A 20,992-nucleotide genomic window follows, 5' to 3' on the forward strand; every position below is an offset into this window, starting at 1 on the left:
TGAGAATATCTGAAATTTACTCTTAGTAATTTTGAAACATACATTAACACCAGTCACTGTGCTGTATAAAATCTTATTACTCCTAAATGAAACTTTGCACCCCTTGACTAACATCACACTAACACCTCCACACTACTCAATTGTTTTAGATTCCATTTATCAGCAAAGACATGAGGTATCTGTCTTAATTCACATTTTTTTAAAATAGCACTTTTGTAATGCATTTTATGTTCACTGTGTTTATTGGTCCTCCAATGCCTGCTATTCTACATCAGGCACTGGATATAGCTCTATTTTCATTAGGTAGACAGTCCCTTCAAAAACGACAATGAAAATCTTGGCATGTTTCTTAAATATAATTTGAGAAACAAAGGAATAAACAAACGAATGAATCTTTCCAAAAAGGCTGATATTTCTGATATTTTACAAAGCAAGCAAAGCATAAGATTTAAAATTTAAACAATATTAAAACTAAAGTTGGTAAGACTTTTGGCAGCTTGTCCTTCCTTCCTTCCTCCCTCCCTCCCTCCCTCCCTCCCTCCCTCCCTCCCTCCCTTCCTTCCTTCCTTCCTTCCTTTCTCTCTCCCTCCCTCTCTCTCTCTCTCTCTCTCTCTCTATATATATATATATATATGCTGAAGGTGTGCAAAGTAGAGAGACCTTGAATTTGCCTCGAGAGAGAGGAAATTCCACTGAGAGGAAAGTGGTCTTAAAGTATAAGCAAAATTTTTCTAGACACAAGAAAGGGAAAGTACGTATTTGAATGAGAAAATATTACATATATGTAACATATTACATACATGTATATGGTATGTGTGTCTATATAGAATATAGAATTCTGCACATATAGGCTCATTAAGTACTTCTCACCAAATCTAAGTCAGAGAAACAAATCAGTGCTAAGTAAACATCTGGTGATTTGGTATGGTTGCTTTTTGAAAATAGTGCTGAATGAAGTGAATGTAGGAAGTCACTTACTTGTGCAACTAACTCACTCTGCTCCTTTTGAAACATTCGATTAATTGCTTCACAGGCCAGACCAACAGTATCTGCTCGTCTTTTCATTCCATTCATCAGTGGGCCAATGGTCTCCAGAGATGCCATAGCTCGAACACACAACTAAGGGCCCAGAAGAGGAGGAGCTTACTTATACAGTAGCAATATTTTATACAGCATAGTAAATACCATAATGATAAAATTTAGTAATGAATCGAGTAGTTCTTAAGCCTTATTAATTTTATCATTTAAACTAGTTTAAGAAATGATAAAATACCATGCAGTTCATACGCAAAAAGAGAGAATTATACTGGCATGTAGGTTAGTCAGCATGAAAGGGCACAGACTACTACTGGAGGTGTGAGCTGCGGAATGGAGTAATCAATACCTCATTTTCAGACAAGGAATGGATAACACGGATAGCACTCTTAGGAACAGCATTGTTCCTGTGATTCATTGCCTGGATCACTTTGGGAAGATGGCCCAGTGGTGGGACCTGATCTGCCAGCTGAGGCTGTGCACTGAAAAGGCAAACTGTCGCCATGGTCACAGTTTCCAGCGTTTCCCCCTGGAATATATAAAACAAACACACTATAAGATACCGCCAAATCCCTAAATATTTTTGAAATTACACTGTACTTTGTGTTCAAAACTAGAGATCCAAAAGTTCTGAGAAGTGATACTTGAAAATGGACTTACGGCCGGCGCCACAGCTCAATAGGCTAATCCTCCACCTAGCAGCGCCGGCACACCGGGTTCTAGTCCCGGTCAGGGCGCCGGATTCTTTCCCGGTTGCCCCTCTTCCGGGCCAGCTCTCTGCTGTGGCCCGGGAAGGCAGTGGAGGATGGCCCAAGTGCTTGGGCCCTGCACCCCATGGGACACCAGGAGAAGCACCTGGCTCCTGCCATCGGATCAGCGCGGTGCACCGGACGCAGCGCGCCAGCCGTGGCGGCCATTGGAGGGTGAACCAACGGCAAAAGGAAGACCTTACTCTCTGTCTCTCTTTCTCACTATCCACTCTGCCTGTCAAAAAAAAAATGAATTTACGTATCACAGGAGAACAAACTTCCTATTTTCTTTAATGAAAAATCATGAATCCAAAGGACTTAAGGATGTGCTATTTTAATCTAGGTAGCTTTTCAGTGGACCAAGAATATCTTATTTCTATTTCAGGTAAGAGGTTATTTCCCAAAAGATACTACTAGAAAATTTTTGAAAATGTTACAGATATGTCAACATTTGAGAACATCTAAAATCCACAAGAACAGAGCCAGTAAAATGTTTCTCTCCGTTCTTTAATAAAATCCTATTATAACATATTTGAATACCATAATACACTTTCTTTGTGGAGAATGGGTTACAGAAACTTATATAAGCTTATACCATACATGCATATACAATCAAGTACATCCATAACAAAATGTGATTTTCATTTTTTAGTCAAAAGGCAGAGAGGCAGAAAGAGGTAACAAGAGAGAAAGAAACTCACTCCCTCTTTCATTCCCCCAAATACCCAGAAGAAACGGAGGGGTCAGGGCCAGGCTGAAGCCAGGAGCTCAGAAATCAATCGTCCTTCATATGAGTAGCAGGGACCCAATTTCTGCTGCTTCCCAGGGTGTGCATTAGCAGCAAGCTGTAATCTGAACAAAGTCAGTACTTGAACCCCAGCACTCCAATATGGGAAGCAGAAGTCTTAGGAAGTGTCTTAAGTGTTACACCAAACAAAATGCATCTTAAATGAACATGGAAACTAGGAAGTGTCCTAAACAAAGGAGTAAACTTACTTTGTTTTCCAAGTTCCACTTTTGAGGATTTCATTTTCTTTTTAAAATTTTTATTCAACATTTGATACGGGGGGGCGGGGGGCAAAAGAACAAGCTCCCTAATCCACTAGTTCACCCCACAAATGCCCCCAACAGCCCAGGGTAGGCTGGGCCAAAGTCAGGTGCTAAATCTAGGTCTCCTATGTGGGATGTAGCCATCTAGATGTCTCCAAGGTCTGCATTAGCAGGAAGCTAGAGTCAGGAAGAAAAGCCAGCTAAACTCCGACCTTCCAATATGGGATGAACGGTGTCTTAATCACTAGGCACCTCCTTCCACGAACTTTGAGGTCTTTTGGTATATTACCAGGGTTTCAAGACTTGCCAAAATAACACCAATAATCTACTGTTTTAAGCACAGGTACAAGAATCACCCATGCAGTTATTCTTCTGTCAATTTCTTTGACTGGTGTCATCCTTGCCATATGCATAAGTGTAGTGAAAAAAATGCCTGAGCAGGAAAACTTTCAGAGGAACACTGAAGGTTTTTCCTTAAAACTATGTAACCATTGGATATGACGTGGCAAAAGAATTCTTTCAGAGGTTCTAAAATTATTAGAAATAACATCTTCTTGGGGCCAGCATTGTGGCATAATAGGATAAGCCTCTGCCTACAGCACTGGCATCCCACAAGCACACTGGCTCCACTTCTTATCCAGCTTCCTGCTAATGCACCTGGGAAAGCAGCAGAAGATGGCCCAACTATTTGGGCCACTGTACCCACATTGGAGAGACCCAGAAGAAGCTCCTGACTCCTGGCCTCGAATCAGCCTGGCTCCGGCCACTGCAGACATTTGGGGAGTGAACCAGCAGGTGAAAGATCTCTCTCTGTCTCTCCCTCTGTAACCCTGCCTCTGAGATAAATAAATAAACCTTTTAAAAAAAAAGAAAAAAAGAAATGACATCTCAAATATAGATATTTCACCTGGGTTTATAAATAACCATTGTACTAAAGAGCTTTACTTTTAAACATGGAAAAAAAAAAAAAAAAAAAGACTGATAGGTATATTTGAATTCAAACACAGCTGCTATGTTGAAAGACATGGCTGGGGCCAGCGCTGTGGAATAATGGGTAAAGCTGCCACCTGCAGTGCCAGCATCCCATATGGGCACTGCTTTTGATTCCCAGCTGCTCCACTTCCAATCCAGCTCTCTGCTATGGCCTGGAAAGCAGTAGAAGATGTCCCAAGTCCTTGGGCCCCTGCACCCACGTGGGAGACCCAGAGGAGGCTCCTAGCTCTTGGCTTCAGATCGGTGCAGTTCCGGCCGTTGTGTCATTTGGTGAGTGAACCAGCGGATGAAGACCTCTCTCTCTGCCTCTCCTTCTCTCTCTGTGTAACTCTTTCAGTTAAATAAATAAATCTTTAAAAAAAAAAAAAAAAAAGAAAGAAAGAAAGACATTGCCAATTGCTAATGCATGGTCACTGAAGATGAAATTTTTTTAAGACAAAGATCATGCGTATATATATTTAGCCAACAAGGAAATGTTTTGTTGATGAATAAAACTTACATGAGGACTGTTCTTCTCCAAGAGCTCAGTTAATTTTTCTAGTAGTGCAGTAAGAAATTCCCTAGGCTTCCTTAGAACCCAAGCCGGTTGTGCAATAAAGATTCTCAAGAAAACTCCTCCAACAGCAAGTTCACCCTCTGCTTCTCCAAACACCACAGCAAAATCTTCAGGCAACTTTATAGAAAAAACCACAGTCAAGTCATTTAGTAATTGTTAGTTGTACATGAAGGCAAGAAACACAAACTCTATTAAACATTCACAAAACTAACTAGCACAAAAGCATCCTGTTAATTTAATCAAATTGTAAAAGCAATACATTTTATATTCCTCTTAATAAAGTTCAGAAAGGGCACTTTGGTTAGTTATTTGCTTCAAAAGTGAACACTCCTACTTTTATGTTTGAAGTCTTTTTTTCCAGGATATTCAACTGTTTTAATGACAGAGTGGCTACATTTTGGCTTAAATCTATTCTGTAGGAATTAAACAAAAATCAACAAAAAATAAAATGTAAAACAAAAGTACATTTTACCTTCCAGTTTACATCAGGGTTTTCCTGCTGATTTTTAAAGTGCCTTGGGAGGAAAAAAGAAAGTTGAATGACACAATTCAGTTACAAAACAAGGCTTTCACTAACTTTTAGAATGTGTCTTAGAGATATGATTAGATATGATTTGCCCTTCCTAGTGACTTTATCTGAAAGTGTTAAGTTATCACTTTTGTCTTTACTTACTCTAACATCATTTCTCTAACTGTTGTAGACACTTTATCTCTGGAACTATCATTCCAAATTAACTCAGGATTTTCATGAGTTCCTTCAAAAATATGTACAGCAGCTTCAGGGTTGTCTCTCATTGCATCCATGAAAACACTTGGTAAAAATTTCATTAATGTTATTCGAACCTAGATGAGGAGAAAGAAAAAAAAGACCTCTTGGAAACAACTCAATATTTGGTTTGCTTTACATTTCTCTAGGGTAGAATATCAGTATAATTTATATTATGGCTGTTATGGGCCCTAACTGTTACCTAGACATTCTGGAGTGGGAGAAAAAAACTTCGGTTCATTCAAAGTTAACTTTAATAAGAATCACTACAACTTGGTCCCACTTGCTCATCAAGTTTCATTTTTACTTCCATTTTTACAATCCAGCATCACTGCTGTGCAAAGGTCCCAGAACACTTATTGGTCATGCCTCACATATACTGCTCCATCTTCCTAGAATGCCTTGTGTGGCCTATCCCTCCAGATCTCCTTCACTGTCCCCTATTCCAAACTAATCTTTTTCATACTACCTGTATCGTACAAGTATTTTTAATACATTCAATTTGCTCTACTATGTTTTATGCTACATGATGCCTTTTAACAAAAAGTACCTTTAAAAAATATATTCAGCATTCACATATATACAAATTGAAAATTAGTGTGAGGCATAAAGACAAAGGGAAAATGAGGCCTGGGAAGGTAAGGATTTTCCTTCTGGTCATCAAATCTTAACTCAGGGAAATCTTCCCTAACCCAACCTGTCCTACTCACTGATTGTGCTCTCAGTCACCTGGCATGCAGCAGATACTTATTCACTTAACTGAGAACTAATACGGACAGAACACATAAAGAAATATCCAAAGTTGTGCATAATTGCTAGTGATATATTACAAATTTAGCTCTGAACTTCACGGCAATCAATGAGCTGAAGTAAACAACATGGTTACATGACGGCATCCACAAAGTGTAACCATGCAGCTGCCTCAGACACCCAAAGAGTTTTGGAGGGCATTTGTTCTACATCAAATAATACCATCAGGGTGAATGAAATCAGCAAGGAGTTTCACAGGCTTATTTCCTTCTGTACTCCCTAAGCCTGTGGAGAACATCCTGCCAAAACACAAAGCTACTCCACAGAGGACTAAAGTAGGTAGGGGCAAAGAGGAAGTTCAGCACTGCGTTCCATCATGAGCTCCCTAAGAACCAGGTTTCCCTTGCTCCCTGTGTGCAGTCCATCCATCCCTAGGAGTACATTTCAACAAAGCTCAGAGAAACACATGATCAAAAAAGCACCAAGAGTTAAAGCAGGATTTAGATAAGGTCATTCATTTTAATTTTCTCACCAGGGGGCTAAAGAAACTTGGGTTTAGAGACCCAGTATCATTACACAGTGAGTAACTCCGGGTCTGCGACTCACAAAGCAAGCTGCTTACGGTTTCATGTACCCATCTTGCTATACCTGGCCGTATTACTTGACACTTAACACAAATCTCCTGTTTTTAAATATTTCATAGCTTACAATAGAAACTGGAACTGCTTTCATACCAAGTATATTAAATTTGAAGGAATAACTTTTCTAGAAAGGAGCTATTTATACATTTGTGTTAGGCTGCATTTATAAACAATATTGTAGAAGTCATCTATTGATTGGTTAGATGAATTTCAAATGCCTTAGGTTTAACAGCTTTATTTATAAATATTATTAAACTGATAAAAAAAAACTTTATTTAGGTTAACTGTCAATCTACAGAGACTTCTCATTTCTAAATTAATTTAATTACATCTACTATGGTCTGATACTTAAAAAAAATAATACGTAATGACCAGCTGTATAAAACCAAGTCTTTTCCTCTTTGATTTCTGAGAGTGCATGCTTGGTCATCAATTTAATGAATGATCCAAGTCTATTCTTTTGTAAAAAGTGGCATTCAAGCAAAGCTTAGCCAGGATGTTTAAAGCATTTCAACTGCTAAGAAGTACTAAGCATTATCACACACTGATGTATATGCTATTATACATTTTAGTAAAAACTTTACATAAGTTTTGTCATTAAGCCTTCAGTGTTATGTTCTGGTTACTCAGCTATTCTGAAACAGGAGTTTGCAAATGAGGGGCCAAATCTGGCCTGTCAGCTATATTTGTGCATTAAGTCTTATTGGAACAGAGCCATATCTATTTGAATACTGTCTGCAATGGCTGCTTTCCTGTTAAAACAAGCCAAACACTTGTGATAGAGATCATATGGTCCATAAATGGCAAAATATTTACTATATAGCCTTTCACAGGAAAACTTTTCTGGACCCACCCCTGTCTCATACCATGTATAAAAAATTAACTCAAAATGAATCAAAGGTAAAGTAAAAGAGCTAAAATATTAAAACCCTTATTAAGGCATAAACATGGGCATAAATCTTTGTAACCTTGGATTAAGCAACAGTTTCTTATCTATGACATCAAATTTAAAACTTGGGTTCAAAGGACACACAAGAAAACGGAAAAGCCATCAATGGAATGGGAGAAAATATCTGCAAATAACATTTGATAAAAGGTTAATAGCCCAAATACATATGGAACAATTACAGTTCAGTAACAAAAATACAACCTAATTTTAAAAGAATATAAAGGCCTACATTGTGACACAGTGGGTTAAGTCACCAATTGCAATGCTGGTAACCAACATCAAGATGCCAGTTCCAAGTTTTAGCTGCTCTGCTTCCAAACCAGCTCCCTGCTAATGTACCTGGGAAAACATAAGATGGTCCTAATTCATGGGCTCCTGCCACCGCATGGGTGATCCAGACAGGCTTCAGCCAGGCTCCAACCCTAACTTTTGTGGCCATTTGGGAAGTGAACCAGTAGATAAAAAAGATTTAAAAATTTTTTTATTTAATTTTCTGAAAAGCAGAATTACAGATACACAGAGAGGGAGAGACAGAGACAGGGAAAGAGATCAGTCTTCTATCTGCTGGTTTATCCCGTAAATGGCTACAACAGAAGGAGCTGGGCTGATCTGAAGCCAGGAGCCAGGAGCTTCCTCCAGGTCTCCCACCATGAGTGCAGGGACCCAAGCACTTGAACTGTTTTCCACTGCTTTCCCAGGCACACCAGCAGGGATGCTGGCATTGCAGGTGGCAGTTCTACCTGCTATGCCACAGAGCCGGCTGGATAAAAAAGATCTCTTTGTCTCCATCTTTCCTTCTTTGTCATTCTGCCTTTCAAATAAATAAGTCTTTTTAAAAAATGAAAGAATACATAGGGAGATTACTGATGCCATAAACAGGAGTGTCAATTTGTAAAGTCAACAACAGGAGTCACTGTGCACTTACTCCTCATGTAGGATTTCTGTCCTTAATGTGCTGTACACTGAGGCTTAATGCTATAACGAGTACTCAAACAGTATATTTCACTTTGTGTTTCTATGGGGGTGCAAACGATTGAAATCTTTACTTAATGTACACTAAACTGATCTTCTGTAAAAAAAAAAAAAAAAAAAAAAGAAAAAGAAATTATCAATTCCCAACTTGACTCTCACTGGGATTAAACATGACAATAGGTCTGATCTGATTTCATCATCATTTAAAAAAAATCATCTATTATTTTTCACTTTATGTTTCTGTGTGGGAGCAAACTGTTGAAATCCTTACTTAAGGTATACTAAGCTGATCTTCTGTATAGTAAGATAATCGAAAATGAATCTTGATGTGAATGGAAGGGGAGAGGGAGTGGGAAAGGGGAGGGTTGTGGGTGGGAGGGACGGTATGTGGGGGAAGCCATTGTAACCCATGAGTCGTACTTTGGAAATTTATATTCATTAAATAAAAGATAAAAAAAAAAAAAGAAAGAAAGAATACAAATAACCATTTTTCTGCACAGATTGTACAAATGGCTAATTAGCACTTGAAAAGATATTTAACATAACTAGTCATCAGAGAAATGCACATCAAAACCAGGACATATCTATTACTTCACACCTAGTGGGATGGTTATACTAATAAAAGACATAATAGCAAACAAGAGAAATCAGACCTCCCACACACTGCTGGCAGGAAGCTAAAATGGTACATTACTTTGGAAAACAGTCTATTTCTCAAAAGGTTAAATATAGTGTTACTGTATGTCCCAGAAATTCCACTCCTAATGAAATTAAAAACCTATGCCCACACAAAAACATTCAATGTAGTAACATTTGGATAGCCGAAGGGTAGAAACAATCCACATGTTCATCAAGATAAATGGACAAAATATGGATTATTTAGCAATTAAAAAGAATGAAGCACTAATATTTGCTACAAAATAGATGAATCTATTTTGAAAAGTGACAAAAGTCAGCCACAAAACAACACATCTTCTAAGATTCTATTTATATGAAATAGGCAAATCTATAGACATACAGTGGATTAGTGGTAGCCAGGTACAAGGAAGAAGAGGGTGTAAAGAAAAGCTGCTGAAGGCTATAGGGTTTCTTTGTGGGTTAATGAAAATGTTCTAAAATAAATTAATATCGCCCAGTCTGTGAATATACTAAAAATAGAATTGCATGGCATGTCAACTATATCTCAATAAAACTATTACTGAAAAGGAAAAAAATGTTTACTGATCCCAGTTCTAGGATTTCTTGCTCCAAACCAGTTAGTTAATTATCTGATATCTGTATCTTTCCTACACAGAAAATTCAAGTGTAAAAACACTCACCTTGATAAAATCTGCCCCTCACAGATTTCAAAGGTCAAAAATACAAATGAAGAGCTCAAAGACAATTCCAATACATATTTACTTAAAACACCTAAAACGTTTAAGATATTAGTTACATACCACCCAATTCTTGCTTCAAGAAAACTCAGTATGATGGGGGGAGGTGATAGTGAATCCCCTATTGGAGGTAGGCCTGGGTTCGAATCCTTGTTCCACTCCTAATTCCAGCTTCCTGCTAATATGCACACTGGGAGGCAGCAGTGAGGGCTCCTGTAGTTAAGTCCCTGACAGCCAACAAAGGGGACCCAGATTGAGTTCCAGTTTTGGACTGTCCCAGCGTTGGCCATTGTTATTTTGAGAGGTGAACCGGTAGATGAGAGATACTTGTGTACCTCTGTCTTTTGAATACAATAAAAAAGATTTTGGAAAGGACTCATTTAAATATCAATATTCACGGTTTTATGGTCTCTTCTGCATATATGCAAATAATCCGCTTTACCCCACTGATCTTGCTCAAGACAAGCTATTATTTACTCCCAGTTTTACATCCTATGACGGTCTCAACTTGTCTTACTGATGTAAAAATGTTTAACAGCCATTAGCATTTTCAAACTGAACTTCACGTGTAGGTACAACATGAACAAGGCAAGTCACCCTGCCTTTAGATTAGAGGTGGGGACCTAGAACCTCTCCCTACCCAAGGTACCTTTGTAGACACATGAGCAATCATTTCTAAATATGAGTTCAGGCAGGATCCAAAAGAATCATGTGGGGAGTATGTTAAAAAAGCAAATTCCAGGGGTGTAGCTGTTGCAGCTGAGGCACCATCATCTCATAGTGGAGCACTGACTGTTTCACATCCTGAGTATCTTGCTACCAGTCAAGCTCCCTGATAATTAATCTGGGAAGGGAGTGGAGGATAACCCAAGGGCTTTGGCCCCTGCCACCGAGGTGGGAGACCTGGACGGAGTTCCTCACTCTTGGCTTCAATCTGGCCCAGGCCCAGCTGTTGTGACCATTTTGGGAGTGAAACAGTAGGGATAAGATGATCCTTATCTGTCTCTCCCTCTCTCTGCTTTCCCATTAAATAAACCTTTATTAAAAAGAAAAGAAAGAGGCCGGCGCCATGGCTCAATAGGTTAATCCTCCGCCTAGCGGCGCCGGCACACCAGGTTCTAGTCCCAGTCAGGGCACCAGATTCTGTCCTGGTTGCCCCTCTTCCAGGCCAGCTCTCTGCTGTGGCCCGGGAGTGCAGTGGAGGATGGCCCAAGTCCTTGGGCCCTGCACCCCATGGGACACCAGGAGAAGTACCTGGCTCCTGCCTTCGGATCAGCGCAATGTGCCGGCCGCAGTGTGCCGGCCGCGGCGGCCATTGGAGGGTGAACCAACGGCAAAAGGAAGACCTTTCTCTCTGTCTCTCTCTCTCACTATCTACTCTGCCTGTCAAAAATAAAAAAAATAAAAAGAAAAGAAAGAAAGAAAAAATAAACAATACAGATTCCAGGTCCTACTCTGGACATCCTATATAGAACTCTGGAAGCAAGGATCATGAACCATTTCATGGTTCACCTCATGTATGTGAGGTGCTGCTTGGTGGACCAGCACAGATATGCTTCCGTGAGCACTATTTATTGTAAAACTGCTTTAATAACAATACAAGAATTCTGTCCGCACCTGCATATGAGTGAAACCTATTTAAAATATTCTCTAAACAGGTTCCTGTACTACAAACTGAAGAATGGCTCCAAAGGTCACCTACTTATCTCTAGATTTGGAATAAAAGATTTCCTGGAAGAAAGGGGAGACAGGGGTGCTGTAACACTCATGTCATCCTTCCTGTGGAGACACATCCTAAACCAGATGTCACCAACTCCTTCACCAGCTGCATCTACAGGCCAGTCCTTGGGCATGCACATCTAACCTGTCTTCTGCCATAACCTAAATACACCTTTTTCTCTCTTCAAGAAGATGAACAGTTTTATCACCACAGTCCAAACACTCTCTCAGGAACTCTCAATTCTGGTGCAGGTTTCTGTGATTACTTTTCTCAAATAGTAATACTAGGCATCTTCAAAAGGTTCATGAAAGGGCAGGCATTGAGCCTTGTGGTTAGGCCACTGGTTACAATGCCCATGTCTCACACCACAGTGCCTGGGTTTCATGTCCAGTTTTGCACGTGGTTCCAGCTTCATGGTAATGAAGACAGCAGGAGCCAACAGTGATGGTGCCAGTAACTGAATCATTTACACCCCTGTGGGAGACCTGAATTGAGTTCCTGCCTTCCAGCTTCAGCCCCACCTGAGTGTCTTTGTGCATATTTGGGGAGTGAGCCAGTAGATGTGAGATCTTGGTCCCTCTGTATTTCTGTCTCTCTACCTAACAAAACAAAGACTGAGAGCAAAGCCACCATAAAAAAAAAAAAAAAAAAAAAAAAAAAGTTAACAGAAAACGTGCTCTCTCTTCTAATTCCATTTTCCAAATTTACCTTGCATACATACAAACAATTTTAGGTATAAAAATCTTTCAATTTTTCATATCAAATCATTATCTTATCCTCATTATCACAGTTTTTGATATATGTCATGAAATCAGTATCAAACTACAGAACTTTAACCATTAATTTCCTTCCAGGAACTTACTGTGTGCTTACCTTTGGACCTATTAGTTTATCTGCTGTCATTTTAGCAAAAAGTTCTGCTGTTTGTGCTCGAACCTGTGGATGTGTTGAATTGCAGAACATATCCAATAAATAAATCAAAGCTCCTATGAAGAAAAGAAAGAATTAGTGTTAATATAATAAAGAATACACATTTTTCTAATCAGAATTTAGTTTCAACCTTATTTCAATTCAATGCAGTTTGATTTTCATTATTTTATTTTTTAAAAGATTTTATTTATTTGAAAGTAGAGTTACAGTGAGAAAGAGAGTGAAAGTTGGAGAGGGAGGGACAGAGGTAAGGAGGGAGGAAGGGAGAAAGAGAGAGGAAAAAGAGAGAGAGAAAGAAGAAGAGACAGAGAGAGCAAGATCTTCCATCTGCTGGTACACTTCCCAGATGGCTGCAATGGCCAGGGCTGGGCCAGCCAGGAGATTCCTCTGGGTCTCCCGAGTGGATGCAGGGGCCCAAGGACTTGAGGCTGTTCTCCACTGCTTTCCCAGGCACATCAGCAGATAGCTGGATCAGGAGTGGAGCAGCTGGAACTCAAACCGGCACCCACATGGGATGCTGGCATTGCAACTTTACCCATTATGCCATAATAATGGCTCCGCAATTTGATTTTTTAAAACTAACTTTCTAAAGCATTTTTCTTGTTTATTAGACTTTACAAAGCCTTATCCCACTGAGTACACAAATGAGAAAGCCTTCTATACATTACCTTTTGCCATTGCTTCTTTTATTATTTTTGTACTTGATGCCAAAGCATAAAGAGTTTCTAGAACAAGCTGACGACCTGTGGAGTAACAGACATTGCGAAGACTGTATCATCACATTAGCTTACATTACTAGTTTTCAACTCTCTGCCAGACATTTAACTAGTTCTACACAGGGCATCACAATTAATCTTCAAAATAACCAGCAAGACAACTATAACCATGGCCATGTAAGGAATGAGAAAGCTGAGGATCACTTTAAGCAGCCCAAGGTTTCACTGCTAGTGAATAGTATAGTTGGATTTTGTGTCTAAATCTGACAACAAAGTCATAATCATGATATTCACTGCATACCCAAAATCTTAATTCAGTACACCCAGAGGACACCCTAAGCAGGCAAGACTTTTACTTGGTACTACTGATGCAGAAACAAGGAAGAAGTAGCAATTTCCATACAGTGCTCCCCTATAAGTCAGAACAGCCTGCTTCTGGACTGCCAAAAGATACACGAACATGCTGGGCTACTGGACTTTACTCTTAGCATCAAATGGGGAATATCGACAGGTGGGCATTAATAAGGAGCAGGCAACATCGTAAGCTAAGACTGAAAAGACACTAACAGTGTCCCTGAGCAAACAGTCTACAAGAATTTAAAATATCAATGACAACAGAGTGGGCTGAAATACCTAGATGTCAGCACTTTTCTTCTAAGACTAAATTATTGACAGGACTATATGAAATTAGGTATAAAGTGACTCTTTCAAACTATGACTTCTCTAATAATGTTTCTTTTATCAGCCAGTTCATTTATTTCACAGGGTGACAGAGATCTTCCTTCCGTTGGTTCACTCTAAATGGCTGCAAGGGTTGGGGCTGGTCCACAGGAGTGGCAGGGACCCACATACTTGGGCCATCCTTTACTCAATTCCTAGGCACAATAGCAGGGAGCTGGATTGGAAGGGGAGTGACCAAGGCTCAAACTAGAGCTCCAATATGGGATTCTGGCATTCCAGGTTGCAGCTTAACTACTGCACCACAATACTGGCCCAGTTTAGTTTTACACTGAAGTCTCATGAAGCTAATGAAAACCAAAACAAATGAAAAAAGGCCTACAAGGGTTGTAGTTATGATAAAAAGAATCTGCAAGTGACCTATGAAGCTTATCATTTTAAAAAGCTATTTCAAGTATGTCACCCACTCAAGAAAAAAATTAATCAAGGAAAATTCAACTCTACTTAATTCACTGAACCTACAGAAACACTGTCCTTGGAAAATGGATAGGACAAGTTCCTACTTTCAAGGAAATTAACAGACATAAAGTTTACCACAACATCCAAGGGTTTAGCAAAATCAACTAAGCAATGCATTCTTTTGATATAAGTGGTGACACTGGTTAAATACTGCAATTGCCTGGCAAACTAAAGGACATTCCCTTTGGAGTTCTCTCACCCTCAACCTTCAACTTTTGATACAGAAAATACAAGGTAATTTTATTAGTTTATGTAAAAAATAGGAAGACTCATCTAGTGCAAAGAATACCACTTTAAATACTCCAAAAACCAAACATGGTTGACATCTGAGTTTTTGTGTCAACTATGTAACTGAGTCCCTCTATGGGTTGGTTCTGCCTTGGTTTCCAAAATTCTACTTGTGAATATACGTACTTGATGGCAATGAATGTAGAAGAGCCAATAAATTGGACAAAACCATTGACTCTGCAATATTGTTGACACAATCTTGATTAGATGTCACTATATTCACGACCTGAAAAGTAATCAATAGAATACTTAGAAGTTTTGCAAATAATTTTGAACCTTAATCAATTGGATCACACAAGTCTTTAAAAAAGGACAAAGTATTCATTTTTACAGGAGAGTTTAATTTTATTATCTCTTTATTATTCGGATTTTTAAAGACTGATCTTTTGAAAAATAATATCTTGAGGAGTTTTTGAAACTTTTAATACTATACCAGCACATGCCCTAGAACTACGGTATATACTGTAATGCTTTCTTCTTAAATTTATTTGAATAGCAGACAGACAGAAAGCAAGCTCCCATTTTTGGTCCACTCTCTCAATGCCTGCAAAAGCCACCTGGTGAGGCCAAATCAAGAAGCCAGGAACTCAACTGAGGTCTCCCACATGAACAGCAGCAATCTACCTATTTAGGCCATAACTGCTGCCTCCCAATGCCCCCTACATTGGCAGGAAGCTGGAATGGGAAGTAAGGCCGAGATTTGAACCCAGATACTCCAATATAGGATATGGATGTACTAAGCTATGTCTTAACCACTAGGACAAATGCCTACACCTCTGCTGTGTTTTTTAATGACAGATTTGGGATGACAAGTCGTTAGGATGATACTAACCCTCACTACTGTGACTCTTGCTTTCACAGGGAGAAAAGCAAATGTTTTCAGTACTCACCAAAACAGATATTTCCATTATAAAGAAACAGGTATGTTCTTCTTTCAAAGAGGATAACTTTTGTGGTTATTTGCATCTCAGAGCAACATATCCTAGATTTAATATTTATTTTAAAATTTATAAGATGGGATGGGTGTTTGGCCTTGCAATTAAGACATTAGTTAGGTTGTCCACATTCTATAAAACAAAGCACCTGGGTTTGACTTCCAACTCAGACTCCTGACTCCAGATTTTTGCTAATTCAGACACTGGGAGGCAATAGGTGATGATAGTTTGACTGGGTTCTTGTTATATAGGTGGGAGACCTAGATTGAGTTTCCTGCTCCTGGCTTTACCTAGCCTAGCCCCCAGCTGTTGTACGGATTTGGGGAATGAACCAGCAAATGGCAGCCCTCTCTTTCTCTCTGAAATACAAAAACAAACACTCCCCCTCAAAAAAAAAAAAAAAAACTACAAGACTTGAATTAAGTAAGGAAACATATTTTTCAATTAAATGAATATACTTAAGTTTTTTAACCAATTTAACTTCTATTATTCCATGATAAATCTGTCTTAAGTCTAAATGTAATCCAAAAATATGGTTTTTAATTTAGTTATTTTCATTTAATTTTTAAGAGACAGACCTGCTGGTTCACTCCCCCAAATGGTTTCAACAGCCAGGGCTGGGCCAGGCAGAAGTGAAGAGCCTGGAACTCAATAAGGATCTCACTAGGGTGGCAGGGGACCCAAGGACTTTAACCTTCATCTGCTGCCTACCAGGATGTACTTAAACAGGAAGCTGAATTGGAAGTGGAGCAGCATAGATTTGAACCTGGCACTCTTGATATAGGAGGCAGGCACCCCAACTGGCATCTTAACTGCTGTGCCAAATGCCAACCCTCTACAAATACATTTTATAAATTATTCTTTTCCCTGTTACTGTGAGGCTGAATTTTGTGTTCTCTGTCAGAAATTGTGCTACAGCAGGCAGGATCATCAATGATCCTGGAAACTCATTCATGGTTGCCTCAATAATGAACCACCCATGACCAGAGACTTCCTGTTTCTGTGGAAAAAGCTGTAGCTCAATACTGTCCCATGAGACCAGTGATTTCATTCTCCTAAAGGAGCCTCTAACTTCTGTTGAACTCTTAAGACCCATAAGTCCTGGGCAGCTGGTTTTCCTAGACAACTCCTATAAACAGTAGGACAGCCAGGTGTCTGTCTGTATCCCTGTAAGAAGGGGCAGCAACTGAGGAGGAGGGGTAAGGTCAGTCCAGTGGAATGCACCTCACAGTGTGTAGCCAGCACAGCACTGGGGCCTCAATACAAGTAAATCTGTTCATGGGAACTCTGATATCGGAGAAACCATGCCGTCTCTTCTTGCTGACCTGTGGCCTCTAGATTTCCCAAGTAAAGGCTATTCTTGTCCTGATACATGACAATGGGTACAAAGAAAACCACCTTGAATGACATCCTGCAACACTGTCTTCAAAATGACTCAAAGTTTAAAAATACATTTGGTTTAATAGGCAAGATGATAAAACCATAAGCATACTTCTATTCAACTTTAGATGGTGATTAATCAGGGCTTAAACCAGACACACAGTAAGTGGTGGTAAAGATGATGTGCTTTATCACAAATCACTTTTACCTCTAAAGCCAACTGCTGCACTTGACCAGCTCCATGGACTCGGAGAAGAGAAAATATTAACTTAAAATGCCCGATACATTCACTTTCAGAGCCTAGAGATAAGAACAAAATGGTTATTTTTAATGTGTAAAAAAGATGTCCTAAGTTATGGATCTTCAAAAAACTGATTATTTACTATCAATTTAATATCAATTATTATCTGATAACCCTATTTGTGACATGAAGTGTCTCTAAGCAGCAAGGATACTGGAATTTCCTATGTTCATTTTGTTTTCATTTCTATCCTCACCTCTAGCCTTCATGCTAAAAACGGAATTTTATCAAATAAACAATATAAACACAGCTTGAAAATAACAAATTAAAGTGATACTTTTACTCTTAATATCTAGGCATTAGGGCTATCTCCCTCTAATTATATTCTGGGAAACTATGACATCATTTGGCTTTTAAGTAAGATTGGGTTAGAACTGTTGTCAACTAAAAACAATATTATAAACTGATATGTGTATACCAAGGACTCCTTGTGAAAAACATGTAAAATGGAATAGTTTTTCCAATCTCACCCTCTTCAAACTCTTTTATATTAACTACCATTTTATTGTTAATAAAACAAAACATTAAACAGTAAGGTTTTGCTCAATGCATATTTCCTTTTGCTAGATGGTAGTAAAATACAGTCTAATCTTTTGAAGTCATGTAACTTGCAAAGTGAAAATATTCTGTAAATATGTTGCTTCAAATTCATTTCAAACTACTACTTATTTGGTGAGAAATGTTAGAAACACATCAATGACATACAAACCAAGTTTTTAAACTACAAAACAGCCTGAAATCCTGATACATGAACTTCAGAGACACTATCAAAATAAAATTTCTGAGCAGCCCCTTCCTCAATTTAAAAAAATTATTTGAGGCAGCGAGAAAGAGCAAAAGAGAGCATATACAAGAGAGAAGAGAGTGAGAAAGCTCCCATCTGCTAGCTCACTCCCCAGATTTCCACTATGGCCAGCCCTGGGCACTCCAATCCAGGTCTCGCACATGGATGGCAGGAATTCAATTATCTGAGCCGTCACTGCTGCCTCTCAGGGTCTGCATTAGCAGTAAGCTGCAGCCAGGAGTCAGAACTGAATATGGAACCCAACTGCTCTAATGTGGGACACAGACACATCCTACTAGGCTAAACACCCAAGCTCCTAACTCAAGTTATACAAATTCCAAATCAACAACCTACTCTGTTTCAATTTCTTTGTACCTCCTATACTTCCAAGTAACTTTCCACTAAGCCAACCTCAAAAAATAAAATGACTCTGTAACACTGTCTTTAATAATAATTTTTTCTAATAACATTTTTTTTAAGATTTATTTATTTATTTGAAAGTCAGAGTTACACAGACAGAGGAGAGGCAGAGAGAGAGATGGTTCAGAGTTACACAGAGAAAGAGAGAATGAACCATCCAATGGTTCACTCCCCAACTGGCCGCAATGGCCAGAGCTGCGCCGATCCGAAGCAAGGAGCCAAGGGCTTCTTCCAGGTCACCCACAAGGGAACAGGGGCCCAAGGACTTGGGCCACCTTCTACTGCTTTTCCAGGCCATAGAAGAGAGCTGGATCGGAAGTAGAACAGCCGGGTCTCGAACTGGTGCCCAAATGGGATGCCGGCGCTTCAGGCCAGGGCGTTAACCTGCTGTGCCACAACACTGGCCCCTCTGATAACATTTAATCACTGTTATTTTATTTTATTGCTTTTTAAAAGTACAAAATCAAAATTTTAATAGGACTTTAATGTGTGCTTAACAGAGCAAAAAGGTATCTGAAAGAGAATGTTCAATATCTAGGTTTTTAAGTAATTCAGGTTGAACTTACATTGTTTGAGATTTTATATTCCATATTTATAAGGAAATCAAAGTTAGAATTGGAATAAGCTTTTAGATTTTCCATGAATTCAGACTATAGTGATGATGTTTTTGGAAATGTCTTAAGGCAGTTGGACGGATCTCCCATCGCTGGCTAACTCCCCAAATGACCCCAACAGGCGGTGTTAGACCAGGGGCCTAGAACTCAATTGAATCTCCCACATGGATGGCATGGACCGAACTACATGAGTCATCATCTGCTGCTCCCACAGTGTGCATTATTCAGACAGTTGGACTGGAGAGTGGAGTTGGGATTTAAACCTAGCCACTATAATATGGTATGTGGGCATCCTAAGTGGCATCATAACCATAACAAATGCCCAAACCAATTTCAATTTTTATAAAGCAAAAACTTCAGGCAGTCTCAAAAATGTGAATGCTGAAATGAAATGCACACGGCATTGGGTTAGGAGTCAAAGAGGCAAAAATTAGATAACCTAATAAATAAATCTACTTTAAAGTACTTATACTTGGTACATCAGCTTAGTTCATCAATGTGAAATTTTATAGTCAAACTCTTCTGCTTGTTGATTCATTTAGATTCATTTTTAAGAAAGATATGATGTCTTTTAAACATGGCACCTTGACATCTTTCCCCAGCCTGCTGTTCCTAGGTAAAAATATTGTGATATAAATTCCCCTTTATATCATACTAACAATATAACCAAGTATAATTATCCTGATTGAGAATCAGAATTTTAAGGGCTTCTCTATTATATGGATTTTACTGAACAAGGGCACAATCACACACCTGGGTTATATTTTATGACATTTCTCAGAGCCTCCAAAGCCATTTCCACTCTTGGTAATCGGTCTCCATGTTGCTCTGACTCCACTTTCGCAGCATGTGTGATAGCCATGAATGTGTGGAGGTACTGGGCCTGGGAACCTACAAAATCCAACAGGCTTGCAGCAAATGCTTTTGGAACCTAAGTCAAGCAGAAAATATTTTAGAACATATAAGCACTCAGAAAAAACCTGTAACAAAGACTCCATAGGAAAAACAAAAATAAACACAGAAAAATCAAAACTTCAAGCTGTGCAAGTAAATAAACATGATTAAGTTATACAAACACACAAATATGCCTATGCACTGTGGAGAGGGACAGAAACAAAACCTAGCTGCATCAGAAAGTAATTCTCAATTTTTAGAGATCTGATTTACATTATTACTACATTGGAATAATTCTGGGACTAGAGTATCTCTTTCTCATTACCAATCAAAGAAGCTGACAGTATGATATGTAACTTCTATAATTTGGTTATATTTTTAAGTAAAAATTATGTGTATATAAATATATTAACAATATAAATTTAAGGATAGCATTGATAGTGTTCAAGAGGACTTTACAAATCACTTAACTTGTTCTGCTTAAGTTATCTGCATGTGTTATTCTGTGATAAGGAACATATTATTACAGATCAGTAAACACCTTCCTTTTTTCCTGGAGCAAACTCTAAGGTTTAACCTCACTTCCCCTTACTTAGAAACCAGTCACCAAATCTTTGCCACTCCTTCCAAAAAACAAAGAATTCCTACATGATTTCCCCAGCATGAGAAAAGAAACTCTTCTTTCTCTTCTGGATGTAATTAGGAACCCTCACAATTCCAGTCATATTCTAAAGAGAAAAAAAAATCTGTCCTCAACCTGTATTTTCTTATAATAAGCAGAGAGACAATGCTTTCTGTGTGGTGGTCTGAATTCTACATAATGGAGTATGTTATACTTCAACCAGGGAGCTAGAGGCACATGTGCTATATATTTGTGCAGGATATAGTTGGGTAGCATTATGCCTAAGGTATGAGGAACAGTTTAGCAAGGAATAACTTCTGATTCATGACTTAACACAGAACTCGGGTCTTAAAG

The 20,992-nt window shown here is 38.9% G+C and overlaps 1 protein-coding gene across 7 annotated transcripts in view; it reads right to left on the reverse strand.

The window, feature by feature from the left end:
• DNAJC13 (DnaJ heat shock protein family (Hsp40) member C13) overlaps positions 1 to 20,992 on the reverse strand; it is a 161,464-nt gene that overhangs the window by 15,471 nt on the left and 125,001 nt on the right. For all 7 annotated transcript variants that reach the window (XM_008249240.4, XM_051818458.2, XM_008249244.4 and 4 more), the window contains 10 exons: positions 19,876 to 20,053; positions 17,212 to 17,303; positions 14,815 to 14,914; positions 13,156 to 13,230; positions 12,431 to 12,543; positions 5,057 to 5,226; positions 4,856 to 4,898; positions 4,327 to 4,500; positions 1,385 to 1,564; positions 979 to 1,119 (listed from right to left, as the gene is read on the reverse strand). In XM_008249240.4, the coding sequence (XP_008247462.3) occupies positions 979 to 1,119; positions 1,385 to 1,564; positions 4,327 to 4,500; positions 4,856 to 4,898; positions 5,057 to 5,226; positions 12,431 to 12,543; positions 13,156 to 13,230; positions 14,815 to 14,914; positions 17,212 to 17,303; positions 19,876 to 20,053 (1,266 nt within the window). The remainder of the gene's footprint in view (positions 1 to 978; positions 1,120 to 1,384; positions 1,565 to 4,326; positions 4,501 to 4,855; positions 4,899 to 5,056; positions 5,227 to 12,430; positions 12,544 to 13,155; positions 13,231 to 14,814; positions 14,915 to 17,211; positions 17,304 to 19,875; positions 20,054 to 20,992) is intronic.

This window comes from Oryctolagus cuniculus, chromosome 4, assembly GCF_964237555.1.
Source record: "Oryctolagus cuniculus chromosome 4, mOryCun1.1, whole genome shotgun sequence".
NCBI lineage: Eukaryota > Metazoa > Chordata > Mammalia > Lagomorpha > Leporidae > Oryctolagus > Oryctolagus cuniculus.